Source organism: Lepus europaeus, chromosome 9 (genome assembly GCF_033115175.1).
Source record: "Lepus europaeus isolate LE1 chromosome 9, mLepTim1.pri, whole genome shotgun sequence".
NCBI lineage: Eukaryota > Metazoa > Chordata > Mammalia > Lagomorpha > Leporidae > Lepus > Lepus europaeus.
Window position 1 is genome coordinate 104,485,824 of NC_084835.1, and position 19,772 is coordinate 104,505,595.

Genomic DNA, 19,772 nt, shown 5'->3' on the forward strand with positions numbered 1-19,772 from the left:
GTTTAAAATTCTTCCAATGTGGAGTTCATGGGATAATTTATGTGGCACAGTATTGCAGGCCCTAAAATTAGCTAAGAATAGAAATGTATTAGTCAGTCACCTTAGAAAGGCACTTTATTGTGGTGTTCAAGGATTGAAAGCATAATTGGTGTATAGTGGTCCTGCTTGGAGTTCTGTACAGATTCCTCTGTAGACAGGAAATGGGCAGAATATATCCAAGGATCTGCTGCTAGAGTCTTGCACTGATCACACTCTTCTTTTGTATAAAAATACCTGTTTTTCTTAATCAGATTCATACCTCAATCACATCTAGCAGTGATCAACCTTGCTAAAATTATTTTCTCAGGCAGATGGATGGGGAGAGAGGAAATGGGAGAAAAAAAGAAAGGGAAAGGCAAAAGGAGGGAACTGTCAGCCTAGCCCAGAATTGCACATTTTTAGAGTGCCTTGTAACTGGGTTCCTGGCTGCTTCACTTCTATTTCAGTAAATGTACTCCTTTTTCTCTGCTGTGCCTGGAATGCCTTTGTCCTTCCTCCACCTGGCTCACTCTTCCTCATCTCAGGAGCTTGAGTTCTGGGACCACTGTCCCTGCAAAGGCTCCCTGAACTTCTTGGGTGATACAACCAAGTCAGGCAGTGGCTTGTGTTTCTTCCGCTGTGATCCTCTGACAATTGGTGTGTTTCTATCCTAGTATTTCTTCTCTTATACAATTAAGTTGATAAATTTTTATGAGTATTTCTCTACATAGGGGGTTCTCAACTTGAACACTATTTAAATTTGGGGTTGGATGAGTCTTTGCTGTGGGGGACTTTCCTGTGGGTGGTAGGATTTTTAGCTAGCATCTAAGGCCTGTATCCATTAGATGCTATTGGCACCTCCCTCCCTCACCACCCCCGAACTGTAACTAACAAAGATGTCTTCAGGCACTGCCAGATGTCCCTTGGGCCTGTGGAGAATCACCCCTGACTGCGAACCACTGTTGTGTATCAGACCCAGAGCTTCTCAAAGGACCATAGAATGCTCTTCCTCGTATCTGCAGTGCCCAGTGAAAAGTGTTCATTAAATCCTTGTACATAAGCCAGTGTTTGAGGATTGACTCCCATGGAGTGGCTTTATCCATTTCTTCTCCGTCTCTCCCATGCCTAGAATCTCCGCAGAACAAATTCTGAGAATATTTTAACTCCATGAATTGGTGGAAATGCGTAGGAAGTGTTGGGGAGATAGAGGAGGAACCTGACTTCTTCCTGTATCGTCACCGTTTACTGTGTGACCCTGGATGACTGAGTTACTTCTTAGCTTCAATTTGATTTTAGATTTGTAACTGGAACACCTGGGTTGTAATGAAGTTGAATGAGATAATACGTTTGCAAATACTTGTTATGATAGGTGTTCTGCACATACCAGTTTAGTGATTGATTGAGTTGTACGTTTGGTTGGCACATGTTGAGAATGCACTGTAAGCTAGGCCCCAAGCTTTCAGCCATTGGAGAGTGCATTGACCACATACATAACCCTGGTATGCAGGAATTCCTGCACTGAACTTTATACTACCTACGGTGTGAACCAAGTAGAAGTGAGCCCTAAGGAGAGAAAGGATCTGCAGTCATTGGAAGGGCTCTTGTGAAGAGAGACTGGCTTGACATCAGGAAGAATAGTGGGGAAGGAATACCCCAGCTAAAAACTGTGTCCAGTGGCTGGAGTGGTGAATGGGCCAAGAGAGAGTAATGAAATGCAGGCCATGTTGGGCAGTGCTGAGAGAAGATGATTAAAAATGGGTTAGATTCTTTCTGGACGTGAACATCTCTGAAATTAAGTATTGCTCACCAGTGACCCAGGGGAGGCTGGAGCAGTTGTTTGGATTTCTTCCTTTCATTTTGTCATTATTTAGTTTTTTTTTTCCCACCAAATCAGCTTTTCAGAGTCTCGCCTTATTTCTGTTCACTTACAGTTCTGATAAGGGTTTTGGCACACCTAGGAGGGTATATTATAACAGTTCCTTGGGATTTTACAATTTGTTTCCCTCAGTGGGTTTAAACTGTTTTCATGAGTACCTTAGTCATTTGGGATCAAATGAGCTAGGCTTTAGTATCTCTCTTACCAGGGGAAAGAGTGCACTGCTTGTGTCATCATTAGCTGTTTGCCACACCTCTCTCAGAGAGGTGGGCTTTACTTGGGAGATGGAAGAGCTGATGCTGTTCGTGTGCACTGGGTCATATAAAGGTCTGTGTAAAGGAGGAGGGCGCCTGTGCTTGTTACTTTGCTAACTTGACCCTGTGAGAAGAGATAAACATCGGTCTCTTTTGTGTTACTGTTGTGGAAACTCTTAACGTATCGGTCATGTAGTCCTTCAGTGTATTAGTTCCACTTGGATATTATTACTCAAGCATTGTACAGTAAGACGTGACCTATGGAAATATCTTTTGGAGATATTTTCTTAATAAAAGCCATGATCCAAGTGTTTATATTTAATACTTACAGTTAGTTTTATTGAGTAACTTATATTTTATTTGTCAGATGAAATAAATTATAGTATAATATAAACCTGAGACCCTCCCATAGATTAACTATCTCTTTTTAGGTTATACATATTAATATACTTATTATGAAAACACATGAAAGGGTATTAAACAATGTAAACTCTATGATTACTCAAATACTGTCATTCATACCTAATCATGAAATCTCATTCTGTCCAAAATCAAATATTTAAGATAAATAAGTAGTATATTGTCTGATTCCAACATAAATGGATTCTCTGAAAAAGAATTCATCTCATTTTGTGTTGTTCTGAACATTGGCATTAAGTAACAGCAGTGTAACAGCAGAGGGCACCAAATATCCATTTTGGCCTTTTTCTAGTTTCCTGTTCCTTTCTCCCCTTTCTCTTTTTATCTCCCTACCTTTCTTCATTTTTTCCTAAATACTTAATATTCTTAATAGTAAAACCATATTATGAATAATTTTGAGTAGATAGTTTTTTTTTCTCATAGCTAATTTTAGAGTATTTTAAAAGTACAATTAATTTTTTTATTTTATTTTTATTTTTATTTTTTTGACAGGCAGAGTGGATAGTGAGAGAGACAGACAGAGAGAAAGGTCTTCCTTTTTGCCGTTGGTTCACCCTCCAATGGCCGCTGCGGCCGGCGCATCTCGCTGATCTGAAGCCAGGAGCCAGGTGCTTCTCCTGGTCTCCCATGCGGGTACAGGGCCCAAGGACTTGGGCCATCCTCCACTGCCTTCCCGGGCCATAGCAGAGAGCTGGCCTGGAAGAGAGGCAACCGGGATAGAATCCGGCGCCCCAACCGGGACTAGAACCCAGTGTGCCGGCGCCGCAAGGCGGAGGATTAGCCTGTTAAGCCACGGTGCCGGCCAAAAGTGCAATTAAAATATCTACTTATTTTCATTCCATGAATCTTTTATATTTAACATTATACATCAGAATTTTAGAAATTCTTTTAAGGAGTTTTGTTCGTTGAAATATTGTATATAAAATCATGAACAAAATTGTTCCTTTATTTTTTCTATCTAAATATTAGGTAATAGACTAGTTCTTTATACTAAGGAAATTAATTATTTAGAATATGCATTGTAAATATGATACCTACATAATTAGTTGCTAAAATGGGATATTATGATGTGTCAGATACAATTTTTTTCTCGTATTCTTCCTTAGGACTCAGTATTGATTTTTATTCAAGATTGTGTGTGTGTGTGTGTGTGTGCTAGACATATGATATTTCTCAGCATTATCCTTAGTATTCTTAATCTCTGGGTTCAAAACAGATTCTGATTTTTATTTTTTGTTGTTAAGTAACCAATTTTTTGCTTTATAGTACGCATCAGCATCAAAATCAGCTGATGTCTGTGATGCTCACTGGAATACGCCATCTGTAATCTCAGGTAGAAATCTGAACCATTTGATGTTGTTCTATATTGGACTCAGTGCTCATTCAAGAAAAGCAATAAATTACTTGAAATTATTTTACAAGGGTATTTAAAATAGCTACGAAAACCATGGTATTTAAAATTTTCAGGAATAATTTAGCTTTTAATCAGGGCCTTTAAAGTGAATGGTCAAAGAGTAAAATTTTTCACAGTGTTTTAAATTTCTCTTAGTCTGTGGACAAAATGAAATACATTTAAAATATCTTTAAATACTGATTTTAAGGGACAAAGGCATCAGATAATTTCAGCAGACATAATTTAAGCTAGAATATATTTAAATATATAGCAATGGTAAATGTTACAATACAGATACACCAACATTTCTTTTTCTGTGGAGATTCTTTTATTGCCTTTTAATTGCTGGAGGCTACTGTATATATGGTATGTCTGTGTATATGTGTGTATGCACACTGAAAAATAACCATGCTTAAATACATAATAATCTCATGATCATAGTTCTGTTATTTTCCTTGTATTTTCACTCGGGATACAATTTTACCTGCTACTCTTAATGTGATTTCCTCAACTTCACTTTTAGTGATGAGCAAACAATATAAAATTTTTTTCCTATGATTGCATTTCTATCATATTTTAAGTGAGGTTCCTTATTTAAAATCTGAAATGGCTAAATCTGTATTTTCTCCTTTACAGAAAACAGGAAATTATAAAGCCTTTGTACTTAGAATAAAAATGTCAAATAGTGGATATGTGTATATACAAATATATGTATATGTGTATGTGTATACACACATATATACACACATATCTACATATATACATATATTTATTTGAAAGGCAGAGGCAGAGAGAGAGAGAGAGAGAAAGAGAGAGAAAAAGAGAGGTCTTCCATCCACTGGTTCACTCTCCATATGGCTGCAATGGCTGGAGCTGCACCGATCTGAAGCCAGGAGCCAGGAACTTCTTCCGGGTCTCCCAGGCAGGTGCAGGGGCCCAAGACTTGGACATTCTTCTACTGTGTTCTCAGGCCATAGCAAAGAGCTGGATCAGAATTGGAGCAGCCGGGACTTGAACCAGTGCCCATATGGGATGCTGGCACTGCAGGCGGCGGCTTTACCTGCTACACCATAGTGTTGGCCCCTTGTATTTGCTTATGATTTAACTTTCCTTCTGATCCTTTTCAAGTAAGTTTTGAAATTATAAGGCTTTATTTTTCCCTGGCATCTTGCACTTAATAAGTACTCCGCAAGTTTTTGTTGAAAGGAATTTAATCTTCCTCCATAATAATGTGTATGTGAGTTTGTGAGCACACATTTAGTTTGCTCTTAATATAGGCAACAGAGAAAGCAGAGCAATATTCCTGTTAGAGAACTTCTTGGACATTTAGTCTGTATTTAAAATTATTGAGAATGTAAGAAGATTTGAGAGAGTTAGTTTACTTTTGACATAGGTATCTTATGAGTAACCAGGAACCTGCTAGGGTTTGATAGCTGTTTTTGTTAATTTCCCTACAGCTAATCTTAGCTTAGTGTGTTAAAATTATCAGACATGTCAGTGTTTAACTATGCCATCTCCATGCATTAACCCAAAATATTATCCTCACAGCTTTTCTGGATATCTCTGTTTTGTTGTGCATGACTTGGTTAGGTTTGTTGCAATCTGTTGTCAGCCATCAGAGGTTTTGCAGGACTTGGTGACGTCAGTACTTGTAGCTCAGTTACAGGCCTTGGGGATGAGACAGTTTCTCTCTTTTTTTTCTATCTTCTCCATTCTCATCTTTTTTTTTTTTTTTTAAGATTTATTTGTTTGTTTATTTGAAAGGCAGAATTAGAGAGAGGCAGAGGCAGAAAGAGAAGTCTTCCATCCACTGGTTCACTCCCCAGATGGCTGCAGTGGTGGGAGCTGAGCCAATCCGAAGCCAGGAGCCAGGAGCTGCTTCTGGGTTTCTCATGTGGGTACAGGGGCCCAAGCACTTGGGCCATCTTCTGCTTTCCCAGGCCATAGCAGAGGGCTGGGTCGGAAGTGGATCAGCTGGGACTCGAACTGGTGCCCATATGGGATGTTGGCACCATAGGCAGAGGCTTAGCCCACTACACCACACCACCAGACCCAGTTTTTTTTTGTTTGTTTGTTTATTTTTAAAATTTTCTCTTTTTCTGTGGATTGCAGAGTTTTTGCCACAGTGACACCATCAGTAGCACTGAGTGGTTGTGATAAGAGGAGTCACACACATCAGATCCAGATATCATGGAAGCAGATGCTAGATAACCTTTCGTTTGTCCAAGCACATGGACTGTCTGCTGGCACTCCTCCCAGACAGACAGAAACATGAGCAATCTGGGGGTGACATTAGATGAGAGAGACCAAAAGTCTACCTTGGGTCTGTACTCTTGCCAAAAAAAATTGCTGCTTCAATAATTTCTTCATCAAATGTGATTAATTTTATATTCTTTGATAGTTGTGGCCTCTATTTTTCTCCTAAAAGGATTTTGCAGATCTTGACTGGAAAGACATCTGCTGTTTGTTTTATCTCATGGTCTTACTTATTCCCTAATACCACTGTTAGGCCTGTCTGCCTAAAATATTGACATAAGATGAGATTTCAGTTTTTGCTATGACATACCCATCAGTATTACCTAGCATAATGCATGGGCTGTAGCAACAGCTTAGTGTGTGACAGCCATCATCATCACTAATAACTTTCCTATCAGCAATATTATATGTAAAACATTTATTGGGGCTGGCACTGTGGCATAGTAGGCTAAGCTTCCGCCTGTAGTACCAACATCTCATATGTTTGCTGATTCAAGTCCCAGCTGCTCCTCTTATGATCCAGTTCTCTGCTGTGGCCTGGGAAAGCAGTGGAGGATAGCCCAAGTGCTTGAGTCCCTGTACCCATATGGGAGACGCAGAAGAATCTCCTATCTCCTAGCTTCGGCCATTTAGGGAATGACCAAGTGGATAGAAGGCCTTTCTCTCTATTTTTCCTCCTCTCTGTCTCACTCTTTCAAGTAAATAAATAAAATCTTTTAAAAAAGCATTTATTAAGTATGATTTTATGTGTCTCACTTAGTGTTGACGTGTATAAAGCATTAAGCATAAGGGCAGCCATTACACATTCAGTGTTTGAAAAAGGCATTGTAGGGGCCTGTGGTGTGCTGTGTGCTGGGTAAAGCCGCCATCTGTGGGGCCAACATCTCATATGGGCGTTGATTTGAGTCCTGGCTGCTCCACTTCCGATCCAGCTCCCTGCTAATGCACCTGGGAAAGCAGCAGAAGTTGGGTTCAAGTCCTTGGGGTCCTGCCAGCCATGTGGGATACTGCAAAGAAGCTCCTGACTCCTGGCTTTGTTCTGGCCCAGCCCTGGCTCTTGTGGCCATTTGGAGAGTGGACTAGCAAATGGAAGATCTCCCTCTCTCTGTCTCTCTCTCTTTTTGCCTCCCATACCCCCTCTTCTTCCCCGTAACTGTGCCTTTCAAATAAAGTGAAAGGGTGATCCACACATCTGTCTGTCCATCCTATCTTCTAGGTTCTCAGTGTTTTGCATGCTTTTATCTTCCCACATCTGGAGGGCTTCTATTGTCTTCCCAGTTATATTCATAACTTCTTGTCTTCTTTTCTGCCAACCTTGCTGGTGGGTAAACACTGATGCAGTGAAATTTGATCTTATTATTCCCTTAAAGCCTTTACACATTAGTTTCTTAAGCTTCACTGCATAAAGTCATCAGAGGCACTCATTAGACAGATTCTGGCGTATTCCCTGAGATAACAGTTTGAGTTTGATCCCAGGCTGAGGAACCTTTATTTACTTGTACCCCTGGTGTTTCTGAGAAATGTACTGCTTTGGTGACTCCCCAACCTGCAAGATAAAGTCCAAGAGCCTTAGGGTGGCCCTCAGCGTTCTCAATGACCAATCAGTTACTTTCTTCATCTTGGTCACCTGTGGTTTCAGTGTCCATCTTGAGATGTTTCCTGTCCTCATGCTTTTTCTTTCTTTTTTTTTTTACAGGCAGAGTGGACAGTGAGAGAGAGAGACAGAGAGAAAGGTCTTCCTTTTTCCATTGGTTCACCCTCCAATGGCTGCCACGTCCGGCCTGCTGCGGCTGGCACACTACGCTGATCCGAAGGCAGGAGCCAGGTGGTTCTCCTGGTCTCCCATGGGGTGCAGGGCCCAAGGACTTGGGCCATCCTCCACTGCCTTCCCGGGCCACAGCAGAGAGCTGGCCTGGAAGAGGGGCAACCGGGACAGAATCCGGTGCCCCAATCGGGACTAGAACCCGGTGTGCCGGCGCCACAAGGTGGAGGATTAGCCTGTTGAGCCACGGCGCCGGCCCTCATGCTTTTTCACATCCTGCTGTTTTTCTCCCTGGAGTGCCTTTGTGTAGCTCAGGTGACCACTTCACAAGGACCTCTCTGGTCACTCCCTTTATTTAAAGCACAGTTATAGTACACGGTATATAATGCATAGTACTTGGTTTACACATCATTTTTTGTTAGTTTTGAGCTCCATTGTTAGAGAAACCATTATTCACCTTTGAACAAACATGGGGCATACTAGGCTAGATTAATGCATAATGAAGGAATTAAATACAACAATGAGATTCAGAAAGTCCTGATTTTTTTAAATCTCATAACTGTGTAGTATACTATCGCATTTCTTATGCACCTTAGGTTGCTTAACTATAATATAGAAATATTCATTTTCTGCCTTTCTTTAAATGTCATTCTTTGAATTCAGGGCAGAAATTTATAGAAAGGGGATAGTGATAAAATCTGTGCTTACAGAATTCTGTACGTAATATTTGGAAGAGATGCCACTTAAGAGTCTTCTTGAAGGGGTAGAAATATGTATGACTTGACTGACACTGGGGAAATTGAAGAATCATAGCCCTGGCTTAAGTGTGTGTAGAGACACAAATGCCTGAAACTGTAAGGTGCTGGAAAGTGCAGTGGTTTGATTTGGCAGCAGAAGTTCTAGGGCTTGTGGTTAGAAATGAAATTGGAGAGTTGGGCAACAATACATTCTGAAGGATGTTTTGTGCTTTGCAAATAAGTTTGGATTTCATTGCTGGATTATAAAATGCTGCAGAAACTTGGAAGAAACATAATCAGATGGAGGAAGAATTGAACTAGAAGAGAGATCAGTTAAGGGGAGTTGTAATTTTTTAACAGAAGAATTGATTAGCAATCTTAAAATAATTTTATAAAAGTTTTATAATGGGGGTGGGCATTTGGTGCAATGGTTAAGATACCACTTGGGACGCCCACGTCATATGGTGGAGTGCCTGAGTTTGAGTCCTGGCTCTGCTCATGATTCCAGCTTCCTGCTGTTATGTACCCTGGGAATCAGCACGTGATGGTTCGAATATGTGGGTCCCTGCCATCTATGTAGGAGACCTGGACTGGATCCTATGCTTCTGGCTTCAATCTGGCCAAGTTCCAGGAGTTGCAGGTATTTGGAAAGTACACTAATGGATGAAAGATCTTTATCTCTGTCTATCTGCCCCTCAAATAAATAAAGATAAATGAATTATTTAAAAATTTTAATTTAATTTAATTTGAGAGGCAGAGTTAGAGAGGGAGAGAGAAAGAGAAAAAGGGAGAGAGAGATCTACCTTCCAATTGAAGGTTCACTCCCCAATAGGACAATAGCTGTGGCTGAGCCAGGCTGAAGTCAGGAGCTCTGAACTCCATCCAGGTCTCCCTGGATGGTGACAGGAGCCCATGCATTCAAGCCATCTTCTGCTGCTTTCCCAGGAGTGTTAGCAGGGAGCTGGATCAGAAATGGAACAGCCAGATTAAAACTGGCACTCTTATGAGTTGCCAGCATCGCAGATGGTGGCTTAACTCGCTGCAGCCAAGCCGGTCCCTTAAAAAATTTTATAATGCTCTTTGTTCGTTTTTCTAGGTATTCTGGTAGACTTAAGGTTACACAAGATGAGTAACATGTAATTAGACCCTGATTTTGAAATGGTCCTATAGCATAAACACTTGAAATAACTAATTATATAAATATTGCAAATACATAAAAATACATGACACACAGTAGATATAATGTGTTATGAGAGCCAGATACATTTTAGACTAAACTTTCTTGGGACAGTTCAAGTCTTTTTTATCCCTACTTACTGAGGTATAAGTATGTATGTATACTATGTATGCATACATATGTATGTATAGTATATGACAAATAGTATGTGTAATCAAGGTGTACCATGTGGTGATTTGATAGACATACATTGTACATTGTGAGTGGTAGAATTAAAGTCTTAATGGGAGACAAAGTATTGGAGTAGCTAGAGTAAAAGAAGAATAATTTGGGTGAAGGAATAAATAAAAGGTTTTTTTTTTATGTGAGGGATTGTGGTTACAGAAGTAGAGCCTGTTTGCTAAAGATAGAACAGTGTTTGATATCGAACTGTAATGTCAAATGTTGTACGAAGGAGTTTACATTTTTATTCCATAGCTTTATTTTCTCATTTGAGAATAAAAGATATCAGTTATATACAGTTTAGGAAATATAAAGAAATAAAAACAGAATGTTCTATATTCCATCACAAAATAAGCAAATACAGTTAACATTTTCATGGAGTTCTTTCCAGTCTCCCTTGCTGTGCTCATATGTATATTAAGCATTAAACAAATGAAGCTGGAACCATACTGTGTGTGTATATGTGCACACATGTGTCATTTTATCTCAAAATTTGAAATAACCCTTTTAGCTGGGGGTGATTTGTGCCCAAAAAGCGTGCTTCATGGTGATTTCAGTATTTATTCCATGGTCATGCTTGAATTATTCACCTATTTCTTTGTTGTTAGATGTTTAGGGTGTCTCAGTGCCCTTTTGCTGATCATGTTGTCTGTGATTCTGGCTGTTTAGCATAGGATCCTGGAAATAAATATCCTGTGTCAAACCATATCAGTCTGAAGACCTCACAGTGTATTTTGCCAAATTAGTCTTCTGAATGGCTGTTTTTAAATTCATACCTGCAGTATGTGGGTTTCTCTTTCAGTCCTGTGTTTTAGTGTTTATTGTTTGCTAATTTTAAAGTGGAATCTTATGGTCATTTTAACTGCTATTACCTGACACCTACTTTGAGCAGCTTTTCCCTGTATTGGTTGACCATTTGTTCCATGTACTGTGAATTGCCCTTGACCTTTTCTAGGTTTTTCTTTCTTTTTCCTTTTATTATTACTAGTATTTTTCTTACTAATTTTAAGAAATATTTATATAGATTACAGTTCTTAATCAGTATTATTTCTGGCTCACTTTGTTCCTTCTTACTTGCTGTTTGACTTTTTTTTAAGTAGTGAATTTTAACTTTAAGTATTCTTAGAAAGTCCATTTTCACTTCAGAATCAGGTGTTTACCCATATTTTGGTTTAGTTTTTAGGAATCTTGTATTTTCTATTTCTTTTAATAATCCATAATAATAGCAGGTTTTTTGTTTTTTTTTTTTTTTTTTTTTTGGCAGCAGAGTGCGGTGATTTGATTTATGCTTCAGACATCTCTACCTCTATGGAATCTCACTGGCATATGGCACATATTCCAATATGGAATCACATTGGAATATGGGGGCTGTGAAACTTGCCTTGAGCAGCAAAGATGAGGATCCGTGTTTCCTTGGTGACACTGGGATAGAAAGGAAGAGGAATGATTCTCGTTTGATGAATCAGGAGATAGAGCAAGCTTATGGGAGGATGGAGATGCAGATATGCCAACACATGGTGTCAGGGGACATGCAGACAAGCAGCAGGTGGAGACACAGGATTAAAGCCTTCAGGAAGCTGCTCTGGCAGCTGATGGCAAGGATGGAGTCCTCACAGAGAGAGAGAGGATGAGTTAGGGCCACCGACGGAGAGGGAGGCGTGGCCAGAATTAGAAGGCTTATAAGGAGGACGTTCCCCAAGATGCTGGAGAGGTGGCTTTTTACTCTTTCTTTTTATTTATGTACTCTCTCAACAAAAGCAGCGATGTCAGATACTGCAGAGAGGGGCTGCACTTTCCATTGAATTAATCTACTGCTTTCAGCAAATCTGGCTAATAGGTAAATGGTGGTGGGAGTAATAGAAGAAAGGGGCATGGTCACAAGATAATACTTTTTAGGATCCGAGTAGACTGAATATGATCTCTACTGAAGGAATGGAATCTGGGACAGGGAGAGTGCAAGTAAGGCAGAGAAGGGAGGATTGGATGGTGCAGCCTCTTAGAAGGACCTGTAACTGTGACAAACCGATTATTAGTCTGGGTGGAACAGTAGTAGTTCATCTTCAGAGACAGAATTTGCTTATAAATTATTGAATCAAATTCTAACCTGTTCTGTGAGTGAAACAACTCTTTGCCTCAATACTACAGTTTTGTTTCCTTGATTTTTAATAAGCTGATAATTTTATGATTGTTTCAGGATAGAGTTCTTATGATTGTATTAGCTCCTGTCCTTCCCATGCTGCTGATTGGCAAAGTTAGTGGACTACTTTTAATGATACAGATCCCTCAAAGACAGCTTCATAAGCATTATGATTCTTGTATTTATTGTTCATTAATGAATACATGGAATGAAACACATTTAGTTATAACCATCTTTTAAAAATATTTATTGCAGGGGAATTTACCTAAATATTCTCATAACTCCCTGATGGTTCAAGCAATAAAGACAAACCTAACAGATCCGGACATACACGTGCTTTTCTTTGATGTGGAAGCGTTGATTATTCAACTCCTGACTGAAGAAGCCTCTAGGCCGAACACTGCGCTTATTTCCCCGGAGAATTTGCAAAAAGCATCTGGCAGTTCAGACAAAGGGGGCTCTTTTCTAACTGGAAAACGAGCAGCAGTTCTCTTCCAACAAGTGAAAGAAACTATCAAAGAAAACATAAAGGAACACCTCCTTGATGATGAAGAGGAGGATGAAGAGATAATGAGACAGAGAAGAGAAGAAAGTGATCCCGAGTACCGGGCCAGCAAATCGAAGCCATTGACTCTCTTAGAGTATAATTTAACAATGGACACGGCAAAACTGTTCATGTCCTGCCTTCATGCCTGGGGTTTGAATGAAGTTCTGGATGAAGTTTGCCTCGATCGCCTTGGAATGCTGAAACCCCACTGCACAGTATCATTTGGCCTCTTATCAAGAGGAGGCCATATGTCACTGATGCTTCCTGGTTATAATCAGTCTGCTTTTAAACCACCACATGGGAAAGCAGAAGCAGGAAGGAAGCTTCCAGCAACAGAGGGCGTAGGAAAGGGAACTTACGGAGTGTCCCGAGCCGTCACCACACAGCACCTCCTGTCGATCATATCTTTGGCAAATACTTTAATGAGTATGACCAATGCAACCTTTATTGGGGATCATATGAAGAAGGGCCCTACCAGGTGTGACCATGATAGTTTGATTTTATCCTTAAGTTTTAAGAAAGGAAGCCTGTTTTCTTTGTGTCCTTGTTTATTTATTGTCTGCTATTTACACTTTTAGCATTTTAGTCCTATTTTAGAGTTTCTCCTTTAAATTATAAAACAGCATTGGGCCGCCAGAATGGCCGGTTTAAAACAGTTTTATGTATATGAAGACTACTTAGCAGCTATTTTAAAAGAATTTGGAATGAGCTAGACATATAGACCAGTGTAATGTCAAAATGATAATTACTTTTTTTTAATGGTAATTAATGAAGTTTGCTCCAACCTTCAAAATGTGTTTTTCTGGTTGAAATGCCTCATCTCATTGTAAACTTTATATAATGAATGATACTTCTTCAGTGATTGACTTCAGGGTTTTGTGAGAGGCATAGTCAATGTTTTAGTAGGGAAAGAGAAAAAAAATCTTTTAAAATGTAAGAGAACACTATTTTTAATATTTCTAAAATATATAGACTGAATTACTATTTCACATATTACCAAATTTGTGAATATAACTTATTATATTCTATTGAGAGTTGGAAATATAAAGAGCTTTTTTTTTTAAAGTCTAACAAATGCTTATGTGGCACTTATTTGTCATGTTCTATGATACGTATTTTGCGAAAACTAACACATTAGGGTTCTTAACTCCAGAAGGTAGGTACATTTTTGTTCACTTATTATAGATAAGAAAACTGAGACACGGAGGGATAAAGTAAATTGCCCAAGATCACATAGCTAGTAAGTGGTAGAACTGAAATTCAGTCTACCTCAGGGTACAAGATTTCTTAATGTCTTGGTACCTTTTTTAGATTTTAGGACTAAATACTTTTAAACTCATGTGTTGCTCCTTGAATTTGGAACAATGGTACAGGGTAGGTGGAAATCTCAGCATGCTAATATTGAAGACTGAAGGACTGAGTGTAATATTTGTCTGTTAATGGTAGTACATTGAGGTGTTCCTAATATTTCTTAAATGAACAAAAAGCATAAATTATATATGTAAAATTTTATGTGCTCTGTGCTTGTCATTTGTTTTTGTATATTAATGTTTGAAACATAAAAAAAATTGTAGGTACAAAACCAAAGAAAATATTCAGTTTGGAAGAATAACTTGAAAATGTTCTGTATGTATTTCTTTCATGCTTCATTTGGAGCTAAAAAAACTTACTATTTTAAATAGTTCTGGAAGTAGGAAAATGTGAATATATATATATATATATGTATTTTTTTTCTTTTTTAAGGCCACCTAGACCAAGCACCCCAGACCTTTCTAAGGCAAGGGGTTCCCCTCCAACTTCCAGTAATATTGTGCAAGGACAGATTAAACAAGGTAAAATTAAATCTTATTAAGTAATTGACATGACATTGCAGCTCTAGAAACTGAGGAGGCTTAGTTAATACATAATCATAACATTTTGTTTGTCTCAGATTGTTAAAAGAGAGAAAAGTTGTTATATACCAGATGTAAATATGGATAATTAAGATGTCAGTTAAAAATAAATCAGATTTATTTAGAAATTGATAAATGAGCATATTTCACATAATTTTATTTTACTGTCCTTGGCCTAATTTTTATGCATTAGGGGCACCTTAACTTGACAACACTGGTGTTTTAATTGTGTGCATCTTGGGTTTAAAAGTTACATCTGTTTTAAAGGAATGTTTAAATTCTTATTGTAGCTAATCTGCCATTTGCCAGTAGCTTTTTTTTTTTTTTTTTTTGGTAGTTTAAACAACAAATATTTATTTCTTGTAATCCCAGAGTCTGGGACAACCAAGGTTGCCAGTGGCTTTTACCTTGTCATTCACAAGTGCTAATCCTTCTTAAACTATCATTTTTATCTTCTCTTTTTATTTAAATCTTTAGATACCTTAACGTTGATTTATAGCTTTGTTTTTATTTAGTGTTAGAAGAGAAAAAAGGTTGAAGTTCTCACTCTTCATTAATTATTGCTGTATATTCCTGAGTATAATTAATTATAAATAATGTTAATTATTCCTGTGTATATCTTTTGTATTCTTTTCATACTGACAAATGAGCTAACTGAGAGAGCTGGGAGTCACTTCTGCCTGGGGAGCTTTCCTTTAGGTCAAGAGTTAGTGCCGACTCTCAGAATGTGATAGAAGTAAGAAGCAAGCAGGAGATGGGCAGATGAAGGTTCTGGCTTGGTTTGGTTTTTAGTTTGAAAGAGTCAAGTAGTGCTATGAAGTTTGTTAGATATCCTGTAGTTCTCTAGCTTCATAGCTATGATTTCCCCCTTAGCTGCTGGTTTGGTAGGCACTTTTAATATCCTTTAATGGTGTGGGTGGTTTTCTGTATTCAGCACTGTCTCTTGGTGCTTATTATGGGAAATAAGCTCCTGCATGTTCTGTGCCATTCCCATGCTCATTCTTAAGCCCCATGGTCGCTTCTCGGCTCATGGCTCACTGCTGATTCCGATGCTGCTGTAGTTCTAGGTTGCTTTAATTGGCTGATTACTTTCCTCATATGGACTGTGCTTTCCTGCCTCTTTGCAGAGCTGCTCATCTTTGATTAGATGGCAGAGACTTAGATTTCACTTGATTGGGTACTGGGTATTGTTTCTCCCTCCCTCCCTCCCTCCCTCCTAACCCTTCCTTCCTCCCTCCCTCCCTTTCTTCCTCTCTTCCTTCTTTCCTACCTTCCTTCCTTCCTTTTTTTCTTTCTTCTTCCTTCCTCCCTCCCTTGCTTCCTTCCTTCCTTCCTATTTGGGGCCAGTGCTGTGGCATAGCCACCATCTGCAGTGCCGGCATCCCTTATGGGCGCTGGTTCAAGTCCCGGCTGCTTCTCTTCTGATCCAGCTTTCTGCTATGGCCTGGGAAAGCAGTAGAAGATGGCCCAAGTGCTTGGGCCCCTGCACCCATGTGAAAGACCTGGAAGAAACTCCTGGCTCCTGGCTCCGGATCTACTCAGCTCCAGCCGTTGCGGCCATCTGGGGAGTGAACCAGTGGATGAAAGACCTCTCTCTCTCTCTCTCTCTCTCTCTCTCTCATTCTCTACCTCTCTGTAACTCTGTCTTTCAAATAAATAAATACATCAGAAAAGGGAAAGATTTATTTATTATTTGATTGGCAAAGTTACACAGAGAGAAGTGCAGGTGGAGGCTTAACCTTCTATGCCACAGTGCCATTGATTGGATTTTCTACCAGACTCTCAATGCATTCAAGGCAAGAACTTTGTGTAATCTTCATGTATTTTAATATGCTTAGCCCAGTTCCTGGGGCATAGTAATAAGCACTTATTTAATGTTCATTAAGTGAAGTAAGAACTTTTAATACCCTTTATATACCTAATTCAAGTTAGTGTTTATGTTATAAGTTCATCTTTTACTATAATGAACTCCTTGTGGTTCTTTTTTCTTTTTCTTTTTCTTTTTCTTTTTTTTTTTTTTTTAAGTTAGAATCATAGAGAGGGAGGGAGAAATAGTGAGATCACAAATGGCCACAACAGGACCAGGAAAAACCCAGGAGCCAAGAACTTCTAGGTTCTTACACATGGGTGGCAGGGGCCTGAAATCTTGGGCCATCATGTTCTGCTCTTCCCAGGCCATTAGCAGGGAGCTGGATCAGAAGTGGAGCAGCCAGGATGCACATTGGCACACATATGGGATGCCAGCGTTGCAGGTGGTGTCTCCACCTGCTTTGCCACAATGCCGCTCCTTGTTCTTGATTGTGGATAACTCATTGTATCATCTTGTCGGGATGCCTTCTTTGACTGTTAATTCATTTTATTGTGGTTGGTCTTTATCCTTCTATTTCCTGGCACTTTGGTCCTGTTTCCCTTGTTTATTTGTGTTGTCCCCTCACTGTGTTTTAAGGATATCCTTTCTTTATGAGAATTTTTGTCCGAATTTCACTATATTGCTTCTGAATGTGGTATTCATTTAATGGTTCAATATCTAAGTGAAACGGTCTAGATTAATTAATCCATACTTAAATAAGATTTTATATACTTTTACCAGTGTCATAATGAATTTATGAATAAAATTATAATACAAATAAATGATTTTCTTAGTACATACCATGAACTTTCCTCCATGTTTTCCATTTATTCCTCATAACTGCTGACCATAACAACTATGGTTATATTTAGCAACCGCATTGCAAAGAACTCTTAGGACAGGGATTTTTTGATGGTATGAAGTGTGTCTAGAAGTAACAATTTATGAAGTTTTACAGAAACTGCAACTTTGAGTAAGTAGTCATTTGAAATTCTCATGGTTGCTGATATAAGTGCTTTTTTTGGTCGATTTCTAGGTTTATCTTTTCTTTCAGGGACATATTATGTATTTCCTCTGTATAGTTTCTTATATAAGTTTTCTAAAAACAGTTTCCTTAGTTGTGTTTCAGTTTAGTGAAAGTGATTCGTCCTTGATTTTATTCTTTGGAAAATCTTCTTTAAACATTGCATTTATTTTTCCTGTACTTTTTTAGATTTTTGTTTTTTCACATGAAATATTTATTGAGGTGGCCATTGTTGTTTATGTTCTGAGGGGGTGGCTAATAAGATTTGAACCAATTTGTGGAGAGTATTTGCCACCCAAGGTATGTTACTTCTATCTTGTATCTGTTTTTAGTAGCACTGGGAGTAGAGAAAATGGAGTTTAGAATTAGACATCCAATGAAGGCTGAAATACACCTGTTCAGATCAGAAACCATGGATATTGTAAAACTGAATGCAAATGTATATGCTGCCTAGGGAATCATGGCAGATGTATGTATATATATGTTGTTCCATGAATTTATTTTCATTTCTCTTTTCATTTGAGACTAAGTAGTTGATGATGCTCTTAGTTACAAAATTAGTTACTTAAGGGACACTTGTATGTAAAAGAATTTGTGGTCATTCTGTAACTATTTTAAAGCTGTTCTAAAATTGTTTTCCCTTATATTTTACTACTCTTCAAAAAGAGACACAAATTGGTAGGTGACATAGCAGATTTTCTGTTTTAAGAAGTCAAGTGGTTGGTTATGTTTTATGTTGTATATCTTGGATATTCAGCGCCACATTTTGATTTCATTATGTATCATTAATCTTGAACTTTTATTTTGGCAGTGCTTGTGTTTTTTTTTCTTCTAATTTCAGTTGCTGAGTATTCTATATATTGATGGTTGTGAAAACAGCAGAGTTTAATTTCTCAGATAATTGTGAAAGTAGTTCTAGGTTATGCCATTTCAGTTGAAAGTGTAAGGAAAGTTTTTGTTTTTGTATTTTGGTGGCAATGCAGATGTTTAAAGCCTAGTAAATCTGATTCCTTGATTGCTGATACAGTATTCTTCTTGATTTATAGGGCTCACAGAATTAAATAACAAAGGTAAATGCCTTTGTCTATATGATGTGTCACTTAACAACAAGTCTCCAAAAATATAATAGCTGGGATCGGTATTTTTGTCTCATTAAATATAGTTATGGTGCTCAGAAGAGGCCCCAGTTGGGGGTATTTAAAATGGAGTGACCCGAAATCCTTAGCTGGTAGAATGGGAGTGTGTTCTGTATCATATTGTGTACTGGTTAAGAGATGTAGACATCTTGATGGGTTTGAATTGGAATCCCCTGGCACGTTTCTAACTCTACCGTTAGAGGCAAGTCCAATTGAGCATGGGCCGAACTGTACATCTTCTCCCTCTCTTATTCACACTCTTATATTTAACAGGGATCACTTTTCAGTTAAATTTAAACACCTAAGAATAACTGTGTATTAATTAAAGAGTTCAACCAATAGTATTAAGTAGAACAAAAAATACTAAAAGGAATAAAGTAGTAAGTTATTCCTCTTTCAGTAAGCCAGTCATTTGTAATCATTCTCACAGTGCCATAGTAGGCTAATAAGGCTGTTGTGTTTTAGAGGACATTTTTATTTGGGTTTTGGTAAAATTCCTTAATTTGTTGATTATATTCTCATAATCAAGATTCACTGACACATATCTCCAATGACATGTATGAAAAACTATACACTGAATAACCTAGTGAATTATTTAAGAAATAAATTGTGTTGCACTCTTGCTCTAAAAAATAATTCTATAAGGTAAACATTATTTTATGAAGACATATGCTTATTCTAGCAGTTCTGCCAGTAGCATCTTGAGTTTCTTGTTAGACTTGTGTACGTATACTCAGTGCTAAACTTTTATTTGTTTATATTGAATTTCCTTATCTTCTCATTCTAGTGTCCCATCAGAATTAAAGGTAAAGTCACACAGAATTATTATAGTCTTTCCAGGGCAAGATAATTTCTTGCTTTTTTAAAAAAGTAAAATGACAGAAAAGTGCCAATTGTTAGAAGCCAGCAAAGGTACTTTCTGAACATTTTGGTGCTGTGAAATCCAAAACTTGAAAATTTACTCCTTGCCACCGAGGTGCACTATGCTTTTGCATGGGAAGTGAATATTTTGTAGGCCATAATTGATTTTGTAATGAAAAATGATAGGAAATAAAAAACCCTTTATTCAGTG

The 19,772-nt window shown here is 38.3% G+C and overlaps 1 protein-coding gene across 1 annotated transcript in view; it reads left to right on the forward strand.

The window, feature by feature from the left end:
* Positions 1–19,772, forward strand: part of WDR7 (WD repeat domain 7) — a 376,393-nt gene that overhangs the window by 100,045 nt on the left and 256,576 nt on the right. Inside the window, exons 15-16 of the mRNA XM_062201720.1 lie at positions 12,508–13,277; positions 14,543–14,631. Coding sequence (XP_062057704.1) covers positions 12,508–13,277; positions 14,543–14,631 — 859 coding nt within the window. The remainder of the gene's footprint in view (positions 1–12,507; positions 13,278–14,542; positions 14,632–19,772) is intronic.